Below are 22,480 nucleotides of genomic sequence, written 5' to 3' on the forward strand. Positions count from 1 at the left end.
GGTCGTGTTTGAATTTCTGCCATGGTTAACTATAAGAAGTGTTGTTTTTTTATTGTTCAAGTAACCCTAAGTATTTAACAAGACCCGACATGGTAAATATCGTTTTCAAACCATTTCCCAAACCAAAAACAAAGCTTGAAATTTATTGAAAGTGAATAGAAGCTAGTGGAAATCGGTCTTTCACAAGCTAATATCCATCTTTTACATTTTTCTATCTGGGTTTTTGGCTTTGGGAACGCGTGGGAGGATATTCCTTTCATATATTTTTAAGCGAATACCTTGAATCATTCCTACAACCGTTACAAAAACAGGGCTCCCACCAAAATCTCAAAAATAAATAGGGGAAAAAGGGACTTTTCACGATAAAAATAGGGTAAAATAGGGACCTTAATTTTAAAAGTAGGAACCAAAAAGGGACCACTGGTAAAGCAAAATGATATCTATTCTGTGAAAATATCACAAACAGTTAGGAACCTATTACTCTTTTCTATTTTTTCGACAAAATAGGATATTATTTCTGACTTTCTTTTGTTTATATTCTTATTCTTAGGGAACGGTAGGTTTTCTGATTAGAAGTAACTATTTTCGTATCATGTTTACTAACTAACTTGAACAAATTTCTCTGACCATTTGCAATAACGTACATGGCGAACATATATGAAAACCAGTCTAAATTCAGTCGAATATTTTTCACCCGTTTTTGTTGTTATAAAAATTGGCCAATTAATTCGTTTAAATTTAACATTAAGTAAATCATAAATAACCGGCGCGAGCGAAGCGAGCTCCGCAAATTTGGGTCTCTGTTAAAATCTCAGACAAGACATTTTCAGGTCACCCTTATACTTTTTCTAAGGTTTATATAAATAGGGTGATTTAAGGACCGAATACCAATTTTAGGGTAGATTAAGGACCTTGTAGGGAAATAGGGACTTTAGGGACTTTTAGGGACCTGGTGGGAACCCTGCAAAAACAATTTGGCATTTTTATTAAGCCTCGGTTTCCTCCCAACAGACGTTGATTGTTGGTTGAACAGAGTGAGTGGGGCAGCAGTCGATGGAAGCGGAAGCTGGCGCTGGCGGCAGAGAGAATTTTTAAATTCTCTCTGCTGGCGGTAGTAAACGACGTCACTCGCGCCTGCGCGTTAGCTAAAATTGAGGAACGGAGATAAAAATTCCTACCCCCCCCTTTCTTTCCCATTTGCCACTGTATGACGGTTTTTTTAGCATTAGATCAACACTCCCTCTAACGTTCCTTACTCCCTGGTACGAGTCGGCGGGACGTTCATTTATTCAAGATGAATTGACTATATTTTTCACAATATGACAAGGTTAGGCACTACTTCAATTGAATTACCATCTGAAAATTGATCTTCTTTAAATAGATTTTATGAACTTTAATATTCGTTCGAATATTAAATGCTTGTACAATTAACTTTCTTTCAATAAATGAAATGGGTCGAAGTTACAAAATCAAACAGTTAAAATACCATTATAATAAAATCAGAGTATGAAGTAAAAAATTTAAATTGTTCAAAATGTAGTAGTATTAACTTATAATGAAGATTATACATTGGCATCCACCACTACTGTTTCTTAATAGTTTTCATTTAGAATTCTTTTGAATATTTAGTTATTGTCAATGGATTTGAATATTTATGCGATCACAGTTAAGGGTTTGCTTGTAAAGTCACACTGATCACATTAGAAGGTTTTTCTCTACTGTGAACGCGTTGACGGGTCTGGTAAAACATGGTAAATCTACTCTCTCAGCTCACCTAAAATCAGAATGATCACATACGACGTTTTTCACCACCATGGATTCGTTGATATGTGATCAATAAGCACTTCCACGCGCTAACGTTGTCACTGATCACATTTGAATGCATGGTTTTCCCCCACTGTGAATGCGTTGGTGTCTGATTAAACTAATCTTGTAATTGCTGGCATAATCACACTGATCACATTTGAAGGGTTTTTCACTGCTGTGAATGCGTTTATGTGTGATCAAAGCATTCTTTAGCGAACATATATATCCACACTGATCACATTTGAATCTTTTTTCCAAAGTGTGAATGCGTTGATGTGCGATCAAACCACTCTTTTGCGTACATTTAAATTCACACTGATCACATTTGAATGGTTTTTCTCCAGTGTGAATGCGTTGATGTGTGATCAAACCACTCTTTTGCGTGCAGGCATAATCACACTGATCACATTTGAAGGGTTTTTCCCCAGTGTGAATGCGTATATGTGTGATCAAACCACTCTTCTGCGTGCAGGCATAATCACACTGATCACATTTGAAGGGTTTTTCACTACTGTGAATGCGTTTATGTGTGATCAAAGCATTCTTTTGCGAACATATATATCCACACTGATCACATTTGAATGGTTTTTCCCCAGTGTGAATGCGTTGATGTGCGATCAAACCACTCTTTTGCGTACATTTAAATTCACACTGGTCACATTTGAACGGTTTTTCTCCAGTGTGAATGCGTTGATGTGTGATCAAACCACTCTTTTGCGTACATTTATATTCACACTGATTACATTTGAATGGTTTTTCCCCACTGTGATTGCGTTGGTGTCTGATTAAACTAATCTTGTTATTGCTGGCATATCCACACTGATCACATTTGAATGGTTTTTCTCCAGTGAGAATGCGTTGATGTGTGATCAAACCACTCTTTTGCGTACATTTAAATTCACACTGATCACATTTGAATGGTTTTTCTCCAGTGTGAATGCGTTGATGTGTGATCAAACCACTCTTTTGCGTGCAGGCATAATCACACTGATCACATTTGAAGGGTTTTTCCCCAGTGTGAATGCGTATATGTGTGATCAAACCACTCTTCTGCGTGCAGGCATAATCACACTGATCACATTTGAAGGGTTTTTCACTACTGTGAATGCGTTTATGTGTGATCAAAGCATTCTTTTGCGAACATATATATCCACACTGATCACATTTGAATGGTTTTTCCCCAGTGTGAATGCGTTGATGTGCGATCAAACCACTCTTTTGCGTACATTTAAATTCACACTGGTCACATTTGAACGGTTTTTCTCCAGTGTGAATGCGTTGATGTGTGATCAAACCACTCTTTTGCGTACATTTATATTCACACTGATTACATTTGAATGGTTTTTCCCCACTGTGATTGCGTTGGTGTCTGATTAAACTAATCTTGTTATTGCTGGCATATCCACACTGATCACATTTGAATGGTTTTTCTCCAGTGAGAATGCGTTGATGTGTGATCAAACCACTCTTTTTCGTACATGTAAATTCACACTGATCACATTTGAATGGTTTTTCTCCAGTGTGAATGCGTTGATGTGTGATCAAACCACTCTTTTGCGTGCAGGCATAATCACACTGATCACATTTGAAGGGTTTTTCCCCAGTGTGAATGCGTATATGTGTGATCAAACCACTCTTCTGCGTGCAGGCATAATCACACTGATCACATTTGAAGGGTTTTTCACTACTGTGAATGCGTTTATGTGTGATCAAAGCATTCTTTTGCGAACATATATATCCACACTGATCACATTTGAATGGTTTTTCCCCAGTGTGAATGCGTTGATGTGCGATCAAACCACTCTTTTGCGTACATTTAAATTCACACTGGTCACATTTGAACGGTTTTTCTCCAGTGTGAATGCGTTGATGTGTGATCAAACCACTCTTTTGCGTACATTTATATTCACACTGATTACATTTGAATGGTTTTTCCCCACTGTGATTGCGTTGGTGTCTGATTAAACTAATCTTGTTATTGCTGGCATATCCACACTGATCACATTTGAATGGTTTTTCTCCAGTGAGAATGCGTTGATGTGTGATCAAACCACTCTTTTTCGTACATGTAAATTCACACTGATCACATTTGAATGGTTTTTCTCCAGTGTGAATGCGTTGATGTGTGATCAAACCACTCTTTTGCGTACATTTAAATTCACACTGATCACATTTGAATGGTTTTTCTCCAGTGTGAATGCGTTGATGTGTGATCAACCTACTCTTGTGCGAACATTTATATTCGCACTGAACACATTTGAATGGTTTTTCCAGACTGTGAATAAGTTGATGTGTGATCAAAAGACTATTCTCTTTGCTGGAAAAGTCACACTCATCACATTTGAAGATCTCTTCAACGTTCCTCTTTCGCATGTGACGTTCTTGATCATTTTTAGAGTATTTGCATCGAGTTGAAAGTTCATTCTTGGATTTTTCTACAGAAAGAAAATTAACCCTTGAATATAAGTTTAAATCGAAGTTAGCACAAAAAGCTGAACCCTCTGTTAATTTGTGTCTCCTTGATACAAATTTTCCAGATAATATAACGTTCGGTTTGTTTTCAAAAAGGTTATGAATTTCCAAAGTTTTAGCGGATTATTATTCACTTCTGAAGAAGTTTAATTATCACGAAAATTATGGTTGAAGGGAGCCCAGCCAAAAATGTAAATCCCTCATAGGAAAAAATAGGAGTATAAATAGTATAAAAAAATACTCTTCGGACGAAATTTTCCGATGGAAAATCGTCGGCTGTTGCAAGATATCCCTGACCAGTTTTGGTGATCAGTTGCTCACCATGCAGACCTTACTTCATAATTTTGGTTCGTTGGTATCACCATAAGTTTATAAGAAATATTCCATAAGTATGACGCTTCTAATACTTCGTAATGCTAGAGACATAATGAGAGCTAGTTCGCGAACGACACGTCAATTGACTACACGCGGTTTTGCAGTAGTTTCATCATCCTATTTAGTCGGAACTAAGCCTTTGACATCGCCATAACCAGGCGTCACTTTTCGAGAATCTATGTTGTTTCACCAACGTCACTTAATGACAAGTGTTCAGTAACAACTGAGAAACATATGTAACATGTCTTATGAACTGTGCGACGAGTGATTCGATAGGCCTTTTAAGAATCATTTCAAACCCTGAGATATTTTCACATTTTGCAAATTAATAACTTAGCTATGGTTAAAACAAAAAGGAATATACTATAAGAAGGTATAAGTTGCGAGATCATTAACTTCTACTCTTACGCCGGTGTCAGTGGACAAGTAAACCCTTTTCATGTCCGTCATTACTCCGCCCTTTCCCATTGGATCCCAAGGGGGATAGGTCTTACAGACACGAATGACGTATTCCGACTAGAGAGAAAAACCTCGAGCAAACTAAACAGAAAATGGAAGCTAACCGCGGTGCTGAAAAGGTACGACAGTCGTTTTCAAGTGCCATCAACAAGCTAGTTAAAGGTTTTGAATCTAACTTAGATTGAAAGTTATAGAAATTGTCTGATAGTTCTAAACAAGCTGGTTACTCGGATTAAAGTTGTACTCTACATTGTTGGATACTTCCTTGTTATAATGGTCAATGTTTGGGGGGGGCATATATCTGTAACCAATTGATGTACACCCCATGTTCATTGATACTTTCCACTCAGTTGTTCCCAATAAACACGATCCCTCATAATTGACGGACTTTTCAAATTCACCCTTTTTACCAGCTTCAGTGGATACATTGCTCAAGGTTATTTTCAAACACGGTAGTATGACTCGGGCTATTCTCTCTCTAGGTACCCACACTTTTTAAGAAGAAAATTACTTACCAATTTTCGAACTAGCAGACGAATAGTTTGACGTGCAAGGTTCAAGGGCGTCTAAGTTGGGCACTGAAGTATCGTTTTTAGGTTCAGGCGATATATCCGGTAAGTCGCTATCCAGATGAACCGGGGTCAGTTCAGATGAACCGCAGCTCGGTTCAATATTTCCTTTTTCATGACATTTATTTTTAGATTCCTGTGCTTCCAAAGATTCTACGATTGAATCGTTCTCCATATTTCTTTCAAGAGACAATTCCAAATCGTTTTTTGACTTCGACATTCAGTTGAGGAACTCACACTTTCATGGACTGCGATGTAATATCTCGATTTTCTCTCTTTATCAAGGACCTTTGACACGAAAAGTTTTAATATAATAAAAATAAATGTAAATCAAGATTTGGCATTGATAAGTTTAGTACAACAGAGTTCTAATAGCGTTTTCCTTTGGGTCCTCGCGGAGCGCTCCCAAGGAGCAATAAAAATTGTAGTAGTAGTTTCCAGCTTCGTTAAAGACTGTTTTTGAAGAATAGGATCTCCCAGTTTTATTCCTCCATGGGAGCGCTCCGCGAGGACCCAAAGGAAAACGCTATTAGTCGAGGCTTAAAAAATATACTATTTTAGTAATAGTGTTATCATAAATTTTAAAATTACTCATGTCCATGGTTAAGTGTTTTTTACCTATTTGAGATTTTATGGACTATTTGAAATAAGCACCTCTGGGCAATTGCGTACCACCCTGCCCTCTTGATAACAAAATTCTCGCGGTACATGCTTCATGTCGAATGAAATTTCGCGCGAGATTTTTTAAAATTGGGTGGGAGATGTAGAGGGTGCAACGAATTTCTTTTTAACAGGAATGCAAAGCGTTATGCGATTGGTCGGAGGTGCTTATTTCAAATTATCCATAAAATCTCAAAATAATTTGAATTTTGAAAACATTTTGAGGTATTTCCTGAATATTTCATTATGCAGACTGGTCTTAGTAGAAGAATCGGTAAAAAATCGCTTGATTTCACCTTCCTTTTAACTTTAATAATATTTTTTACCCATGTGTATTTCTTTTATTATTGATTAAACTCTATAAAAATAATCAGTTATCACTTACACTGTTATGATATTCTTGCTCTTTGGAGAGATAGATTCCTCTTTTATTTACCGTTTTCCAGCTGTATGGCTAAAACTTAACTGAAGTTGTTACGGATATCGGAACAAAAGATAACTACACCAATTGCCGCCAAAAACTAATCTCTAGCAGACTCAGAAGGTTTTAATTTTTGAGCACGGCGCGGCTGGGGGCCGGGGCTGGCACCTGGGGTATACCATAGCCAACTCGATCATGCGCTCCTGGACACAAGCTGCTCGCAGTCGCAGCGGCTAGAGTGGGATATAGACCGAGTGGGAAATGTAAAGCCCCGCCCATTAATTGACATGCGCAATAACCACTGGATGTTTTACTTCCAACAGCAACACGTAAATAGCCAGAAAATCTACTCTTTGGCGCGAAATTTAAAATGCTTCGTTTTAGAACATTGGTTTTGCTACAGATAATGTTAGTTCAAATTTTAATAAAAAGGTGAATATTTGTGATATTATATAGATTTTAAAATATTTCCCACCATGTTTTAAACACAACATACAGGGTGTTTTTGAAAGGTCCATCACAAATTAAGGGTGATGTTTTTTGTGTCATTTGAGTCGAAAATGTTCTATGACATTTTGCCGTCCGGGCCACGGTTTTCGAGTTATGATTTGAATATTTTAGGGATGACCCCTTTATTAAATTAGCGGTCTTTCAATTTCTTAATTAAATTTAAGGGGTCATCCGTAAACTACTCCAATCATAATTTGAAAACAGTGGCTCGGACGGAAAAATGCCATTGAACATTTTCGACTCAAAATGGCCCAATAAATACGCTCTTTCATTATTGATGGACATTTCACAAACACCCTGTATACATTGTTTATTACTAAACAATAAAGGATTTACATTCATTATTATTAATCCCTACGTTAGGAAAAATGGTTTAAATTATTGGTAGACCGAGCGATGGTGCGTTAATTGTAAAATACCCGCACTTGCGTCTTTGCAAGGTCATGTCTTGCTTTTTGAATGAAATACTAACAGTTTTCTAATAGCTATTTTGTTTGAAGGAGAATTTTTGCAGTTAGTTCCAGGATAAGGAGAGTAGTCTTTGTAAAGTGCGGCGCTGAGGCAATTTTAGTTACCAAAAATGAAAATAATCACAATAAAGATAGGATGTGCAAACTCCCTGTAAAAAAAATAGACAAGTTGATACTAGCGACGCCTGACTAACAGCGCTGGAAAGCCTGGCCCTTTGACGCGCTCGACGAGGCAGTACGAGTCGGCGGGACGTTGCTTTGCTTCTTGGCCTAGGGGAATACGCTGTCTATTGGTTTCTCTTCAAGTAAACAATGGAATGGTCTATTCATATACTAAACCTCGAATACAGTCCTGCACCGCTCAAAAACTTCATTTGTTAATATCTCAAAGGAAAGAGATATGATATTGCCAAATGAAATGAATATAGGCCATATTTATCTCAGTATGACAAGGTTAGGCACTTCAATTGAATTACCAACTGAAAATTGATATCATTTAAACAGATTTTATTAATTTTAATACTCGTTACAATATTAAAGGCTCGTACAACTAACTTTCTTTCTAAAAATGAAACTCAAACAATTAAAATTCACTTATAATAAAATCAGAGTAAGTAAAAAAATTAAAAAGTTAAAAATTTCGTAGTATTAACCTATAATGAAGATTATACATTGGCATTTAGAATTCTTTTGAAAATTTAGTTATGGTCAGTGGTTTTGAATATTTATTGCGATCACGTGCGAAAGGTTTGCTGGCAAAATCACAATGATCACATTAGAAGTGTTTTTCCCTACTGTGAACGCGTTGACTAGTCTGATAACACTACTCTTCCAGCTCACCTAAAATCACAATGATCACATACGAAGTTTTTCACCACCATGAATTCGTTGATGTGTGATCAATAAGCACTTCCACGCGCTAACATAGGTCACTATTCACATTTGAATGGTTTATTATGGTTTTTCACCACTGTGAATGCGTTGATGATTGATCAAATGAGCCCTATGCGTGCATGCATAGCCACACCGATCACATTTGAAGGGTTTTTCACCACTGTGAATGCGTGGACGTTTGATCAATAAGCTCTTCCACGCGATAGCGTATTCACTCTCATCGAATTTGGAGGGGTTTTCACCACTGTGAATGCGTTGATGTATGTTCAAACTACTCCTCTGTGTGGTTGCATATTCACAATGCTCACATTTGAATGGTGTTTCATCACCATGAATGCGTTTATGTCTGATCAAACCATTCTTACGAATACTTGCAAAGTCACACTGATCACATTTGAAGGATTTTTCATCACCGTGTACGCGTTGATGTCTGATCAAACCAATCTTACGAATACTTGCAAAGTCACACTGATCACATTTGAAGGATTTTTCATCATCGTGTATGCGTTCATGTTTGTTCAAATCATACCTCCGAGTACTTGCAAAGTCACAGAGATCACATTTGAAGGGTCTTTCCCCCCTGTGAATGCTTAGATGGATTTCCAAATCATACTTCCGAGTACAAGCAAAGTCACACTGATCGCATTTGAATGGTTTTTCACTACTGCGAATGCGCTGATGACTGATCTGATGACTGATCAATTGACCACTCTCTGTGGTTACAAATTCACACTGATCACATCTGAAGGGATTTACACCATGGTAAAGACGTTGATGTCTAATGAAACAATGCTTCCACACACTACTAAAGTCACAATGCTCGCATTTGAAGGGTGTTTCAATATGCATCGTGCTTTTATGCGCGATAAGATAATGCTTCCGTGTGCAGGCATATTCACACTGATCACATTTGAAGGGTAATTCACCGCTATGAATGCGTTCATGCGCGATCAAATTACTCTCCAGCTTGCTGGCATAATCACACTGATTACATTTGAAGGGTCTTCCTTTTCCCCCAAAGTGAATGAGTTTGTGCTTGATCAAATTACTTTTCTGTGTGCTGGAAAATTCACACTGATCACATTTGAAGCTTTGTTCTCTATTATGAATTTTGAAGCGAAGTTCAACAACTCTTTTATCTTCAATATTATGTTTTTCCTTGGGTTTACCTACACAAATCAAAAAATACATTTCATAAAGAAAAAATCATGTAACATCTGGAAAGCGCGATGATTCTATGAGATGTGGGCGGAGCTCGTATCACACCCCATAATTAGTCACGACCCTTCTAAAGTATCCGCCCACTTTTCACACACAGTGGGGACTAGGAGTGAAAGATTCTCAGAGTCGCATCTATTTTTTCTTAGTAATATTCATGCGTAGTCCACAAATTAACATAAAAAATTCGGAATTCTGCAAGCACACTTATATTTGGACCTAGGGGCGAATTTACACTTCCCAACATTTAACCCAAATATTTCACAGAAATAAGTATTTGAGTGGCAAATCGTTTGATTAGATAACTTAATAATGCCTAATCTTTTCCCAAAATCTAACATACGTAATTTCGCTGTAAGTAAAGCCTACATTTGTTTAACTTATCATATAAAAATTCTAATCTGATCATAAACGATAATAATTGAGGCGTTCAAGCTCTGGCTTTATTGCTTTTGCCATTATAATATTTTAAAGCCTTTCTCTGTGCCATCTTAGCTCAATCAGATTATCGTAAGATATTTCCCAGCATGCTCTGTTGATCCTCAAAAGCCTGTTGGGAAATTTGAACTAGTTTCTATTTGGACCGATGTCTTGATCTTTGTGATTGGCATCAGCAGTAGAGTTCAGAAATAAAATCACATTCACTACTTTCGCCAACAGGGGTCGAATGAAATTCATTCTTGTATGTTAAGCCATCAAATTATGCAAATCAGTTCAATGCATAAAAATTACGTATAATGCACATTCTTTAAGGGTTCTACAATGTGTTTGCCCAACTTCATACAATCACCACTGACTAATAAGGCTTTTAGAAATTGCTGTTAAACTGGTTGAGGCTTTAGTTGTAGCTTATCCATGGGGGGTTCAAATTATTGTGAACACAGCAAGTGACCTGGGGAGTCTTACGATATTTCTACGTAAATAAAAATTTACGCACCAGGCGGGTTGTGGTTCTGGTCCTCAGTAGGGACTCCTTCCGAGCTATACAATTAAAATTATGATAAAATAAAACAATAAAATACAATTTATTTTCTTTAAATACCTTTCATTTTGAGATTGAGGTTGTTGCTGTTCCGCAACTGGTAGGGATAATGCTTGGCTATCTGGTTCTGAATCATTATCAACTGGTTCAATTTTTGGCTCTGAATCATAATCAACTGGTTCAACTTTCACTGATACATTGTTAACATTTTGAATTACTTCTTTTTCTTCCTAATTTTTTTAAACAATTAACAATGATTAATGAATATTGCTAATACCTAACCTCATATTTGCGTTTTCATCAAATGAACAATGTCGCGTACCTTGAGACTCATGACTTTGTTTTTCAATTCTTCTCTGACCTTATTGAGCCTGTCAATTTTATCTCGTTGTTCATTAATAGTTAATGCATTTTCCATCCTCTCTTTTCTGACGTTTGAAATTAAAACTTCAAACTAAAAAATTGAATTAAGATTCCATTACTATAGCTGATTTCCATGAGACCTTCAGGACAAACAAGAGAGAGGGGAAACCAATGTCGTTTTAAGCATCATTGATAATCCTCATTTTTTAATGATGATTAAAACAAGGGAGCTTTATCCTCCAACTTCTAGCCAATGAGAGTGAAATTTATCATTGGCAGGACATTTACAAACGTTCAATGTTCAACCGCCATTTAATGGCGGTAGACAATGTTATTTTGAATCTCATGAAGCCTTCATAGGGGACAGGAAAACTGGGCGCTTTCGCCAGGCATGTTTTATGTTAGATTTCCTTGTAATGTTTTTTCTATGGGAACACTATTTGGGAAGTTTTCTCGCTTTGTCAAATAGTACCTTGTTCCTCAGGTTCTTCATTTTATCATCTTTGCTTATGAAACAATCATCTTTATCCAGTTCCTAAAGCAAACAGCAGTTTGTTTCTTGTAATGTTAAACTTCACACGGTACAACAAGGAATAGTTCAATTTATGCTCAAATACCTCTCTTTGAATATCCCTTTGAAAATCGACCACATTCATATAGGCGTTGCGTAAAGACAGTTTATGTCGACACATTTCTTTCCTAAATTTAAACTTTGAATGAAGACATGTTTTGAAACATGAAACATTTTTTGAAAAACAAGCTAAGGAATGGAGAAAAATGTTGATATTTTAAACTACTAAGAGTTTACAGTGTTGCCAGGACCTTTGCGAGACAAACAGGCTCAAGGATGAAAGGTTTGATAAGTGGGAGAGTGGAGAGCATTGTTACAAATTCCGACTGAATTAATACATGTTAAAACTAATCAGATCTCCTGATTAGTGTCTAATATACAATTTAAATAAAATATTTTTTATATTTAACACTCATAAAAGGTCATTGAACTGTGATTAACGAGGCAATGTACATCACGACGTGATTAGTGAGGGAATGTACATCACGACGTGATTAGTGAGGGAATGTACATCACGACGTGATTAGTGAGGGAATGTACATCACGACGTGATTAGTGAGGGAATGTACATCACGGCGGGATTAGTGAGGGATTGTACATCATGACGTGATTAGTGAGGCAATGTACATCACGACGTGATTAGTGAGGCAATGTACATCACGACGTGATTAGTGAGGCAATGTACATCACGACGTGATTAGTGAGGGAATGTTCATCACGACGTGATTAGTGAGGGAATGTACATCACGACGTGATTAGTGAGGGAATGTACATCACGACGTGATTAGTGAGGGAATGTACATCACGACGTGATTAGTGAGGGAATGTACATCACGACGTGATTAGTGAGGGAATGTACATCACGACGTGATTAGTGAGGGAATGTACATCACGACGTGATTAGTGAGGGAATGTACATCACGACGTGATTAGTGAGGGAATGTACATCACGACGTGATTAGTGAGGGAATGTTCATCACGACGTGATTAGTGAGGGAATGTACATCACGACGTGATTAGTGAGGGAATGTACATCACGACGTGATTAGTGAGGGAATGTACATCACGACGTGATTAGTGGGGGAATGTACATCACGACGTGATTAGTGGGGGAATGTACATCACGACGTGATTAGTGGGGGAATGTACATCACGACGTGATTAGTGAGGGAATGTACATCATGACGTGTTTTTGAAGAGTTCGTGATTTCTAATTAATTTAACGATTTTCATTTCTCTGGCCCATTTGGCCATTGTAAGATAGATTGATCAAAGAACTGAAACTTATTTCGTGTTATGTTTGGTTACGTTAGCCCAGATTAGGTCTGCTTAGATAAGGTTTAGCCTGGGCAATTCCATTAAAGCTCTTGAGGCATTCTTCAAGTTCGAAATATTTTATTACTTACCAGCTCAAAGGCTTCAACGTAACAACACAATCTTTCAACGAATCCATCCTACTTGTCCTCTTTTACTCGCCAAAGAATCAGATTAAACCAATCATTCAAGCTCTATATCGTCTAACTGAATGGTTTTGCATTTACTACTTGTTTTGCTCTCGTTGGAGAAAGAGTTTCTTCTTTTATTAATAGTATTTCTAGTACTAAGCATTAGTAATTTTAGTAATGCGCATTTAAAGGCTTCCGTCTACTTTGTTAGTTGATGTTGACCGCTTTTCGTGTCATAATAAGATAAGAATGACTAGCAGACAGCTAAGTTTCCCAGTCTCGGGCTTGGAGGTGGTATTATTTTTATTATTGGAGTGGAATTTAGATAAAACCTTTGCCAACAGTATTAATAATGTTGGCGAAGATAATGCAATACTTATCTGACTAATCTCTAGACTCAGCAGGCTGAGAATGTGAGAAATAAGGTGGTGGCCCTGGTAAAATGTCCACTTAAAAAATCCTTATTTCTTAATTCTCAGCCTTAGCGCGAGTCCGGCAGAAATTTCCGTTCTCTTTTTCTAAGCTAGTTTGGCCACGGTGGTTTTGCAAATTGCTTTTGCGTTTTGGCAAATTGACGGCCTTTCAAGTTTCAATCACCGTCATCGAGAAATTAGCGACACCAGTTTTCAAAAACCATAGCCCACTCGATCACGCACTCAACGACGCAAACTTGCTCGGAAAAAAAGAACTGAAATTCTGCCGGACTCGCGACGTAAAAATAATTTCAGACCTTTGAACAAACTAGCAAAATGAAACACAAATTATTTCAATACCAAACCCAGTCAGCTTTTCCCGCCCTTTGATTACGTTATTTGTTATATTAAACTAGAATATTTGATTAATTATAATTAAACCTTCAACACTATTTATAATGAATACTTTTAATGTTATTATAATGAATTATCTTATCAACAGCTCAATCAATCGCATGAGGTATGTCTCATAAAGGCGTCAATTAGCCAGAACGTAGCAGACTGTGTGTAGAACTGTAGATCAAGACTACGTGATTAATAACGTAGAAATAAGGCGGTCGTCCTGGTCAGCGTGACGTAGATTGTAGACTATCGTGGACCAAAATCTTGCTCTACTCGTGACAGGAAAATTGTCAAAACTAAATTCAGACTTAAATAACAAATAATTATTTTTAAGCGCTTTAATTGCAAAAGTAGAAATATATAATGGATAATTTATTAAAATATCAATATTTTACCTTCAAACTCCAAAATTAAACATTATAAATTAAATTAGATATAAAATGTAGTAAAAGTGAACAACTGGTGGTATTCCAAAACTAAATGCTATATCTTCAAGACATAATGGGTTATATCTAAATCTCGTTCCCCTTTTGGTGATATCTTTTAAAAAATTAGCTAATTAATCTATTTAAACTATTTCCTTTGAACCACTAGCAGACCATCAAATCAGAATGTAGAGCATAAGATCTGGCTGGACTCGCGACGGGATAATTGTCAAAACTGCTTTCAGACTTATTTCACAAAAGATTATTTTTAAGAAATTATGTCCCACTCACCAGAGCTCACTCGATCTGTGCTCGGCGCCAACGGCTTGTTTCGTTGAAGTCTTTAAGCAATCTTAGCAATCGTTTTAAAAACACTTCGCTCAATTCCTTGTCGGGCTCTCGGAAAAAAATGGGAGCACAGAAAGTTTTAACCTCTCCGAGTGACGTATGTAACGGAGAGGTTCTGTAACGATCGTGTGTGTCTGTTTGTGTGTGTATTTGTGTTTCTGTTGTTACACCCACGTGACCGCGTTCGCAGTTTCCAAATCGGAGCAAACGTGTTCGCCATTTCCGAACTGCATTCACAGTCACGGAAATGGCTCCTCTACTTGAGTTCTCATACCACCATCTTCTGGTCTTTGTCCATTCCACACGGACACCAAACTGTACATACTGGCTTCTAACCACCATCATCTTCTGGTCCTCGTCCATTCCACTTGGACACCTGTCTGTACATACTAGCTTCTAATCACCACCATCTTTTGGTCTTCGTCCATCCCACATGGACACCAGTCTGTACACCTGGCTTCTAATCACCACCATCTTCTGGTCTTCGTCCATTCCACTTGGACACCAGTCTGTAAATACTGGCTTCTAATCACCACCATCTTCTGGTCTTCGTCCATCCCACTTTGACACCAGTCTGTACATACTGGCTTCTAAACACCACCATCTACTGGTCTTCCGTCTATTCCACATAGACACCAATCTGTCTAATTGGCTTCTAACTCCATCGTCATCGTTTGGTTTAAGACATTCGCGGCGATCAGCTAGGGTTACGAGAAACGTCTAGCCTCCCTAGGGTGGGTTGTCCACCAAAGGTTTTCGCAATTGCGGTTGTTCTTGCTTTTAACTGTAGTTCGACACCCTTATATACTACCTATTTGAGTAAGGCGAAGCAACCGGCGTACGCTTCATTTCAAACGCCAATATTAGTCAAGTCTTTCAAGAATGTTTAATTGTTCTTTATCAAAACGATGTAACGCTCAATAAGGCGAACAACTAACGAAGAAAATATTTACTATTAATTATATTTATTTTAATATTTAAGATAATCTTGTTTCTCAACTCAAAATTAATACGGAAAGAGTTAAAAAGCAGTCTATGTTTTTACCTCTCCGAGTGACGTATGTCACCAAAGAGAATATACCATTGGTATATTCTCTTTGATGTCACGGAGAGGTTCTAATTTCGACGTATCTGTCTGTCTGTTCGTTGTTACACCCACGTGACCGCGTTCGCAGTTTGCAAATCGGAGCAAACGTGTATTCAATTTCCAGACCGCATTTACAGGCCCGGAAATTGTATTCCACTTACAGGCTATTACTCCATTGCCTGTCTAACAACTCTGTTCATTTGTCCACCCCACATGGACACCAGTCTGTACTTACTGGCTTCTAAGCACCACCACCTTCTTGTCTCTGTCCATTCCACATGGACACCAGTCTGTACTTACTGGCTTCTAAGCACCACCACCTTCTCGTCTCTGTCCATTCCACATGGACACCAGTCTGTACACCTGGCTTCTAACACCACCATCTTCTGGTCTTTGTTTTTGTACATCCCACATGGACACCAGTCTGTACACCTGGCTTCTAACACCACCATCTTCTGGTCTTTGTTTTTGTCTATCCCACATGGACACCAGTCTGTAGACCTGGCTTCTAAAACCACCATCATCCTTAAGGTTAAGACATACGCGGCGATCGGCTAGGGTTACGAGAAACGTCTAGCCTTCCAATGGAGGGGTCTTCCTTCAAGGTTCACGCAATTGCGATGTTCTTATCTACAGCTGCGATTCGAATCCTTTATATACTACCTATTTGAGTAAGGCCAACCAACAGTCATATCCTTCAATTCAAACGTCAATATTAGTCAAGTCTCTCAAGGTTGTTTAATTATTCTTTTTTAAAACGATGTAACGCTCAATAAGGCGAACAACTAACGAAGAAAATATTAAATATTAATTATATTTATTTTAATTTTTAAGATAATCTCTTTTCTCAATTCAAAATTAATACGGAAAGAGTTAAAAAGCAGTCTTTTTTTTTGTCTGTGTGTGTCGGTCCGTTGTCACACTAGTGCGCCGAGTTAGCAGTTCGCTTTGTTTTGATGTGTTAAGAAATCCTACAGAACCTTAATTTTCACTTTTTCCATAATATAAAGTGAATATGTGGAAATCTTTTTCGTAATTACGATGCATTTAGTACTTTTGTAGCTTTAAAGCTCTGTTTCATTTTGATATTCCAAGGATGTTTTTTAATATTATTATTTGAAATGGCTGTTTATATATTACTTAAGGTATACTACATCTGTATATAAAATAATCCTTGGTTTAGTTATTTCATGAAAAAAGCTAAGGCCTGGATTCTGTCGGGTAAATCAAGTTTGATCTGCAATAGGCTTAGTGAACCAAAGAGTAAATAATTGAGACCTGAGGTGGAGTAAACTTTGGGTTTTGATCATCGTGTCTGTAATGAAGGGACATTAACGGTTCATAGTGAGCCGAAAGTTTAATACACGTTTAAATAATCAGATTTAGATTTTATAATGGAAGAAAGCATCATGGTAGCAATTAGATCAGTGAAAGGGCTAATCGTTATCGGGTTAGTGGTATGCATCAGAGAATAAAATTTAACATAGAACTTATATACTCTTTGAAAATAATGATTTGAAACCTAGGATTAGCGGATGATTATATATTTTAACAATGTAGAGAAAACTATTCAATGGCTTAGACAAAACCAAGCGAAAAAATGTTGCTCTAGTATTTCGATATTGAGTCGTATACTAGTCTTTTCCCCGACTCGGAGAGGTAATATTTTGGTTTTCCCAACTTGTTTAACGTTAAACTCGCGATCTAAATGAAATTCTGAAATTAAATAGAATCATTTTCAATTTCACACTGGAAGAAAATAGGTATTTCAGCGTAGATATCTCGTAAACTATGAAGTGTTCATACTGTACATTATTTCCATCGATAGTTCAGTTTGATGAATGAAATATGTAAAATTGACTCAACAACTTTCTACTGTAGTATATCACGACAATAATCCCAACTCCATAGTTTTTAAGCTATTGTCAGGCTTTAAGCTGCATTGTATCTAATTTTTCAGGAACAAGTGGCTTTTTAAGAATCATACAACAGGGGATCCGCAACTGTTTTCAGAAATATTATTTGAATTACAAATAAATTTTGGTGAGCATGTGCTTGTAATAAATAAATAAAACCGTAATTTAGCATAAACGTTTTAATTTTTTTGTATGTAATTATGTATCATGTTGCCCCCCAAAGGTTAGGTAACTTTTTTCAATTGAAATTACCATCTGAAAACTGATATCATTTAAGCAGATTTTATAAATTTTAATCTTCGTAAAAATCCATTTACAATAAAACAATAACAAGTTGGGAAAACCAAAATATTACCTCTCCGAGTCAAGAGGTCTACTACTACTTCGTAAAAATTTACGAAATATTGAAGCAGTATGCCAAACATAGCGAATGTACAGTAAAGCAGACCACATTTTACATCCAATAAGGATAAATCCTGGACACATGGAAATCAGTCAATGGGGAAAAGAACAGGAAATGAAGTCTACGCTTCAGCTGTTTACCCTATATTCTGATAGCTACATTCACAACTGGTTTGCAGTGTAAACACTATCGTCTCGTCTCACCTCAACAATACTCCTAGTTTGCCAACATGAGTGTTAACGTTAAATAACACCAAAGCTAAATTGTAGCTAGACGCACTAATAGTCAATGCGCACCATAAAGAGAATAATAAGTCTGTAGCTACTACCCGTTTACCATTAGCCATTTTACGAATATAATTGCCATCATGATCTTCTCTTCTATTATAAAATTAACCTGATTATTTAAGAGTGTGTTTAACTTTCGGTTCACTCTGAACCGTTTATGTCTCTTCATTTCAGACACGAAAATCAGAGCCAAAAGTTTATTTCACCTCAGGCCTCAATTATTTACACTTTGTTTCACTAAGCCTATTGCGGATAATACTTGTTATACCCGCCGGAGTCTAGGTCTTAATTTTCTACATGAAGTCACTAAACCAAGGATTATTCTATATACAGATGTAGTATAGCTTAAGTAATATATAAACAGCCATTTCAAATAACAATATTAAAAAAAATCTTTGGAATATCAAAATGAAACAGAGTTTTAAAGCTACAAAAGTACTAAATGCATCATAATTACGAAAAATACTTCCACATATTCACTTTATATTATGGAAAAAGGGAATATTAAGGTTTTGTACGATTTCTTAACACATCAACACAAGGCTAACTGCTAACGCGACGCACTAGTGTAACAATGGACGGACACACACAGACAAAAACATAAGCTGCTTTTTAACTCTTTCCGTATTAATTTTGAGTTGAGAAACAAGATTATCTTTAATATTTAAATAAATATAATTATTTTTAATTATTTTAATCTTCAATAATTAACATTAATAATAGTTAAATCGTTTAAAATAAAGTTATACCTATTATCATCTTAAACTTTGCTAATATTGACGTTTAAAGTGAAGGGTACCCCTCTTGCCCGCTTTCTTCAAATTTTGGGGTATATATACGATTCGTTTCCATTATAATAGTAAGGAAAAAGCGCAATTGCGAAAACCTTTGGTGGCGATCCCACCTTAGGGAGGCTAGACGTTTCTCGTAACCCTAGCTGATCGCCGCGTATATCCTAAAACCAAACGATGATAATGGAGTAGAAGCCAATGAGACAGATTGGTGTCTATGTGGAATAGACGGAAGACCAGTAGATGGTGGTGTTAGAAGCCAGAATGTACAGACTGGTGTCCAAGTGGGATGGACAAAGACCAGAAGATGGTGGTGATTAGAAGCCAGTATGTACAGACTGGTGTCCATGTGGGATGGACGAAGATCAAACGATGGTGGTAATTAGAAGCCAGTAAGTACAGACTGGTGTCCGTGTGGGATGGACAAAGACCAGAAGATGGTGGTGTGAGAACTCAAGTAGAGGAGCCATTTCCGTGACTGTGAAAGCAGTTCGGAAATGGCGAACACGTTTGCTCCGATTTTTAAACTGCGAACGCGGTCACGTGGGGTCTGACAGACAGACACACAGACAGACACACAGACACGTTCAGTGTAAAACCTCTCCGTGACGTCATCGTCACTCGGAGAGGTAAAAACAGAACATCAAGAAATCAACGTACTTTATTTCAGAATTAGGAGAATTTACTTGTAATGAAGATTGGACAATTGTATCATTGCTGCTCCGTGATAGTTTTTAATGAATTTAAAAATCAAAATAAATATAGATTTCATAGGCAATGAGACAGCTATGTCTAATTACAGTTACGTAATCTATCTGAAATGAAAAGCTAACAAAGGTTTCGGGTTATAATCAATGTCGGGCGCAATTTTTATCACACCATGAACAAGTGTTGCCCGCAATAGTTCGTGTAACGGAAAAGGAATTTGTCAGAGGAACATCGTTTCATTTTACAACATTGGAAATTTTTCATTATACAAATAGGCCTTACAATAAAAACATTCCTCGATTCTAATCTTTACCAGTCCTTCAAATCCATTCTATTCGCCCATGTGCTTTCAACGTTGGTGTGATGATACATCTTCACAATGAAAAAACTTGAATGGTATTTCACCATTATCAACGCCCTGATGTGTGATCAAATTAGACTAACGTGTGCTGGTAGAGTCACATTGATCACAATTGAAAGGTTTCCTCCTTAAGGTGAATGCACTGATGTACGATCAAATTACTACTCTGCCTACATTTATAGTCACACTGATCACATTTGAAGGGTTTTTTACCAATGTGATTACGTAGATCAATTTGCTCTTATCTCTACCAGTATAGTCACACTGATCACATTTGAAGGGTTTTCCCCCCACTGTGAATGCGTTGATGTCTGAGCAAAGAACTCGTCTGCCTGCATCTATAGTCACACTGATCACATCTGAATGGTTTTTCACCACTGTGAATGCGTTGATGTATGATCAAATGAGCCTTCTGCGTACCTTTATAGTCACACCGATCACATTTGAAGGGTTTTTCACCACTGTGAATGCGTTGATGCATGATCAAATTACACTTGAGCGTGCTAGTATATTCACACTGAACACATTTGAAGAGTTTTCCCCACTGTGTTTGCATTATGGGCAATCCAGTGATGATTGATCTTGCTGAAGTAGTCACACTGATCACATTTGAAGGCTTTTTCACTACTGTGAATGCGTCGATGCCTAATCAAATAATACTTCTCCTTACTTGCATAATGACACTGATCACATTTGAAGGGTCTTTCACTACTGTGAAGGCGTTGATGTTTGATCAAATCATACTTTTTCTTGGTACCATAATCACACTGATTACATTTGAAGGGTTTTCCCCCAACGTGAATACGTTTATGTCTGATGAAATTACTTTTCTGTGTGCTGGAAAATTCACACTGATCACATTTGAAGCTTCGTTCTCTAGTATGAATTTTAGAGCGAAGTTCAACAACTCTTTCATCTTCAATATTATGAATTGCCTTGGATTTACCTACATAAATAAGGAAATAATCATGTAACATCTGGAAATTATAGATACGACACAAGGAAAGTGCGATGATTCTATGAGATGTGGACGGAGCTAGTCCGACCCCTTTTCAAAAAATGATCGTTACACAGTGGGGACTAGGAGTGAAAGATTCTCAGAATCTCATCTCTTTTCTCTTAGTAATATTCATGCGTAGTCCACAAATTAACGTTAAAAATGCAATATTCTGCAATTTACACACCAGGCTGGTTGCAGTTCCTGGCCTCAGTAGGGACTCCTTCCTAGCTATACAATTAAAATTGTGATAAAACAAGACAATAAAATATACCTTTTTTCTCTTGCAATACCTTTCATTTCGACCTTGAGGTTGTTGCTGTTCCACAATTGGTAGGGATAATACTTGGCTATCTGGCTCTGAATCATAATCAACTGGTTCAAGTTTCACTGATACATCGTTAGCCTTTTGAATTTCTCCATTTTTCTCCTAATTTTTTAAACAATTTAGGGTATAATGGATAAAGAATACCTAACCTCATATTTGCGTGTTCATCAAATGAACAATGTCGCATACCTTGAGATCTTTGACTTTGTTTTTCAATTCTTCTCTGACCTTATTGAGCCTGTCAATTTTACCTCGTTGTTCATTAATAGTTAGCTCATTTTCCATTCGCTCTTTTCTGACGTTTGAAATTAAAACGTCAAACTAAAAATTCAAATAAGATTCCATTACAAAAGCTGATTTCCATGGGACCTTCAGACAGAATGCCTTTTAAAGGGACAAGCAAGAAAAAGGAGAAACCAATGACGCGAAAAAACGTTATAGGTCCTTATTTTCAATGATGCTTAAAACAAGGGACCTCAAACCCTCTGAGCTTTTAGCCAATCAGAGGGGAATTTTTCATTGGCAGTACATTTAAAAAAGTTCAATGTTCATCAGCCATGGAGTGGCGGTAGACAAGAAAACTGGGCGTTTTCGCTCAAGCATGGTGAAAGTGCCCCTTGCTTCGTTTTTCCTGCCAGAATGCCTCTCAATGCTTTTTCTATAGGGATAATATTTGGGAGGTTTTCTCGTTTTGTCAAATAGTACCTTTTTCCTCAGTTTCTTCATTTTATCATCTTTGCTTAAGAAACAATCATTCTAAAACAAACAGCAGTTTTTTTGTAATTTCACGCGGTAGAAC

The 22,480-nt window shown here is 37.1% G+C and overlaps 2 protein-coding genes across 2 annotated transcripts; both read right to left on the minus strand.

The window, feature by feature from the left end:
* Window positions 1-1,869: 1,869 nt before the first annotated feature.
* Window positions 1,870-5,952, minus strand: LOC149621185 (uncharacterized). Its single transcript, XM_089854720.1, has 6 exons — window positions 5,628-5,952; window positions 3,873-4,241; window positions 3,726-3,745; window positions 2,722-3,213; window positions 2,281-2,625; window positions 1,870-1,953 (listed from the first exon to the last, which is right to left on the minus strand). The coding sequence occupies exons 1-6, from the start codon at window positions 5,899-5,901 to the stop codon at window positions 1,870-1,872; spliced, it is 1,584 nt and encodes a 527-aa protein (XP_089710846.1). The 5' UTR covers window positions 5,902-5,952.
* A 2,214-nt stretch (window positions 5,953-8,166) lies between these two features.
* On the minus strand, window positions 8,167-13,638 carry LOC149621186 (uncharacterized). Its single transcript, XM_089854307.1, has 7 exons — window positions 13,177-13,638; window positions 11,817-11,898; window positions 11,672-11,734; window positions 11,159-11,290; window positions 10,897-11,066; window positions 10,792-10,835; window positions 8,167-9,805 (listed from the first exon to the last, which is right to left on the minus strand). The coding sequence occupies exons 1-7, from the start codon at window positions 13,221-13,223 to the stop codon at window positions 8,697-8,699; spliced, it is 1,647 nt and encodes a 548-aa protein (XP_089710433.1). The 5' UTR covers window positions 13,224-13,638; the 3' UTR covers window positions 8,167-8,696.
* Between the last annotated feature and the right edge of the window lie 8,842 nt (window positions 13,639-22,480).

Source organism: Phalangium opilio, unplaced genomic scaffold (assembly GCF_054372755.1).
Source record: "Phalangium opilio isolate 3A_F unplaced genomic scaffold, DU_Popi_V2 ptg000209l_1, whole genome shotgun sequence".
Classification (NCBI taxonomy): domain Eukaryota; kingdom Metazoa; phylum Arthropoda; class Arachnida; order Opiliones; family Phalangiidae; genus Phalangium; species Phalangium opilio.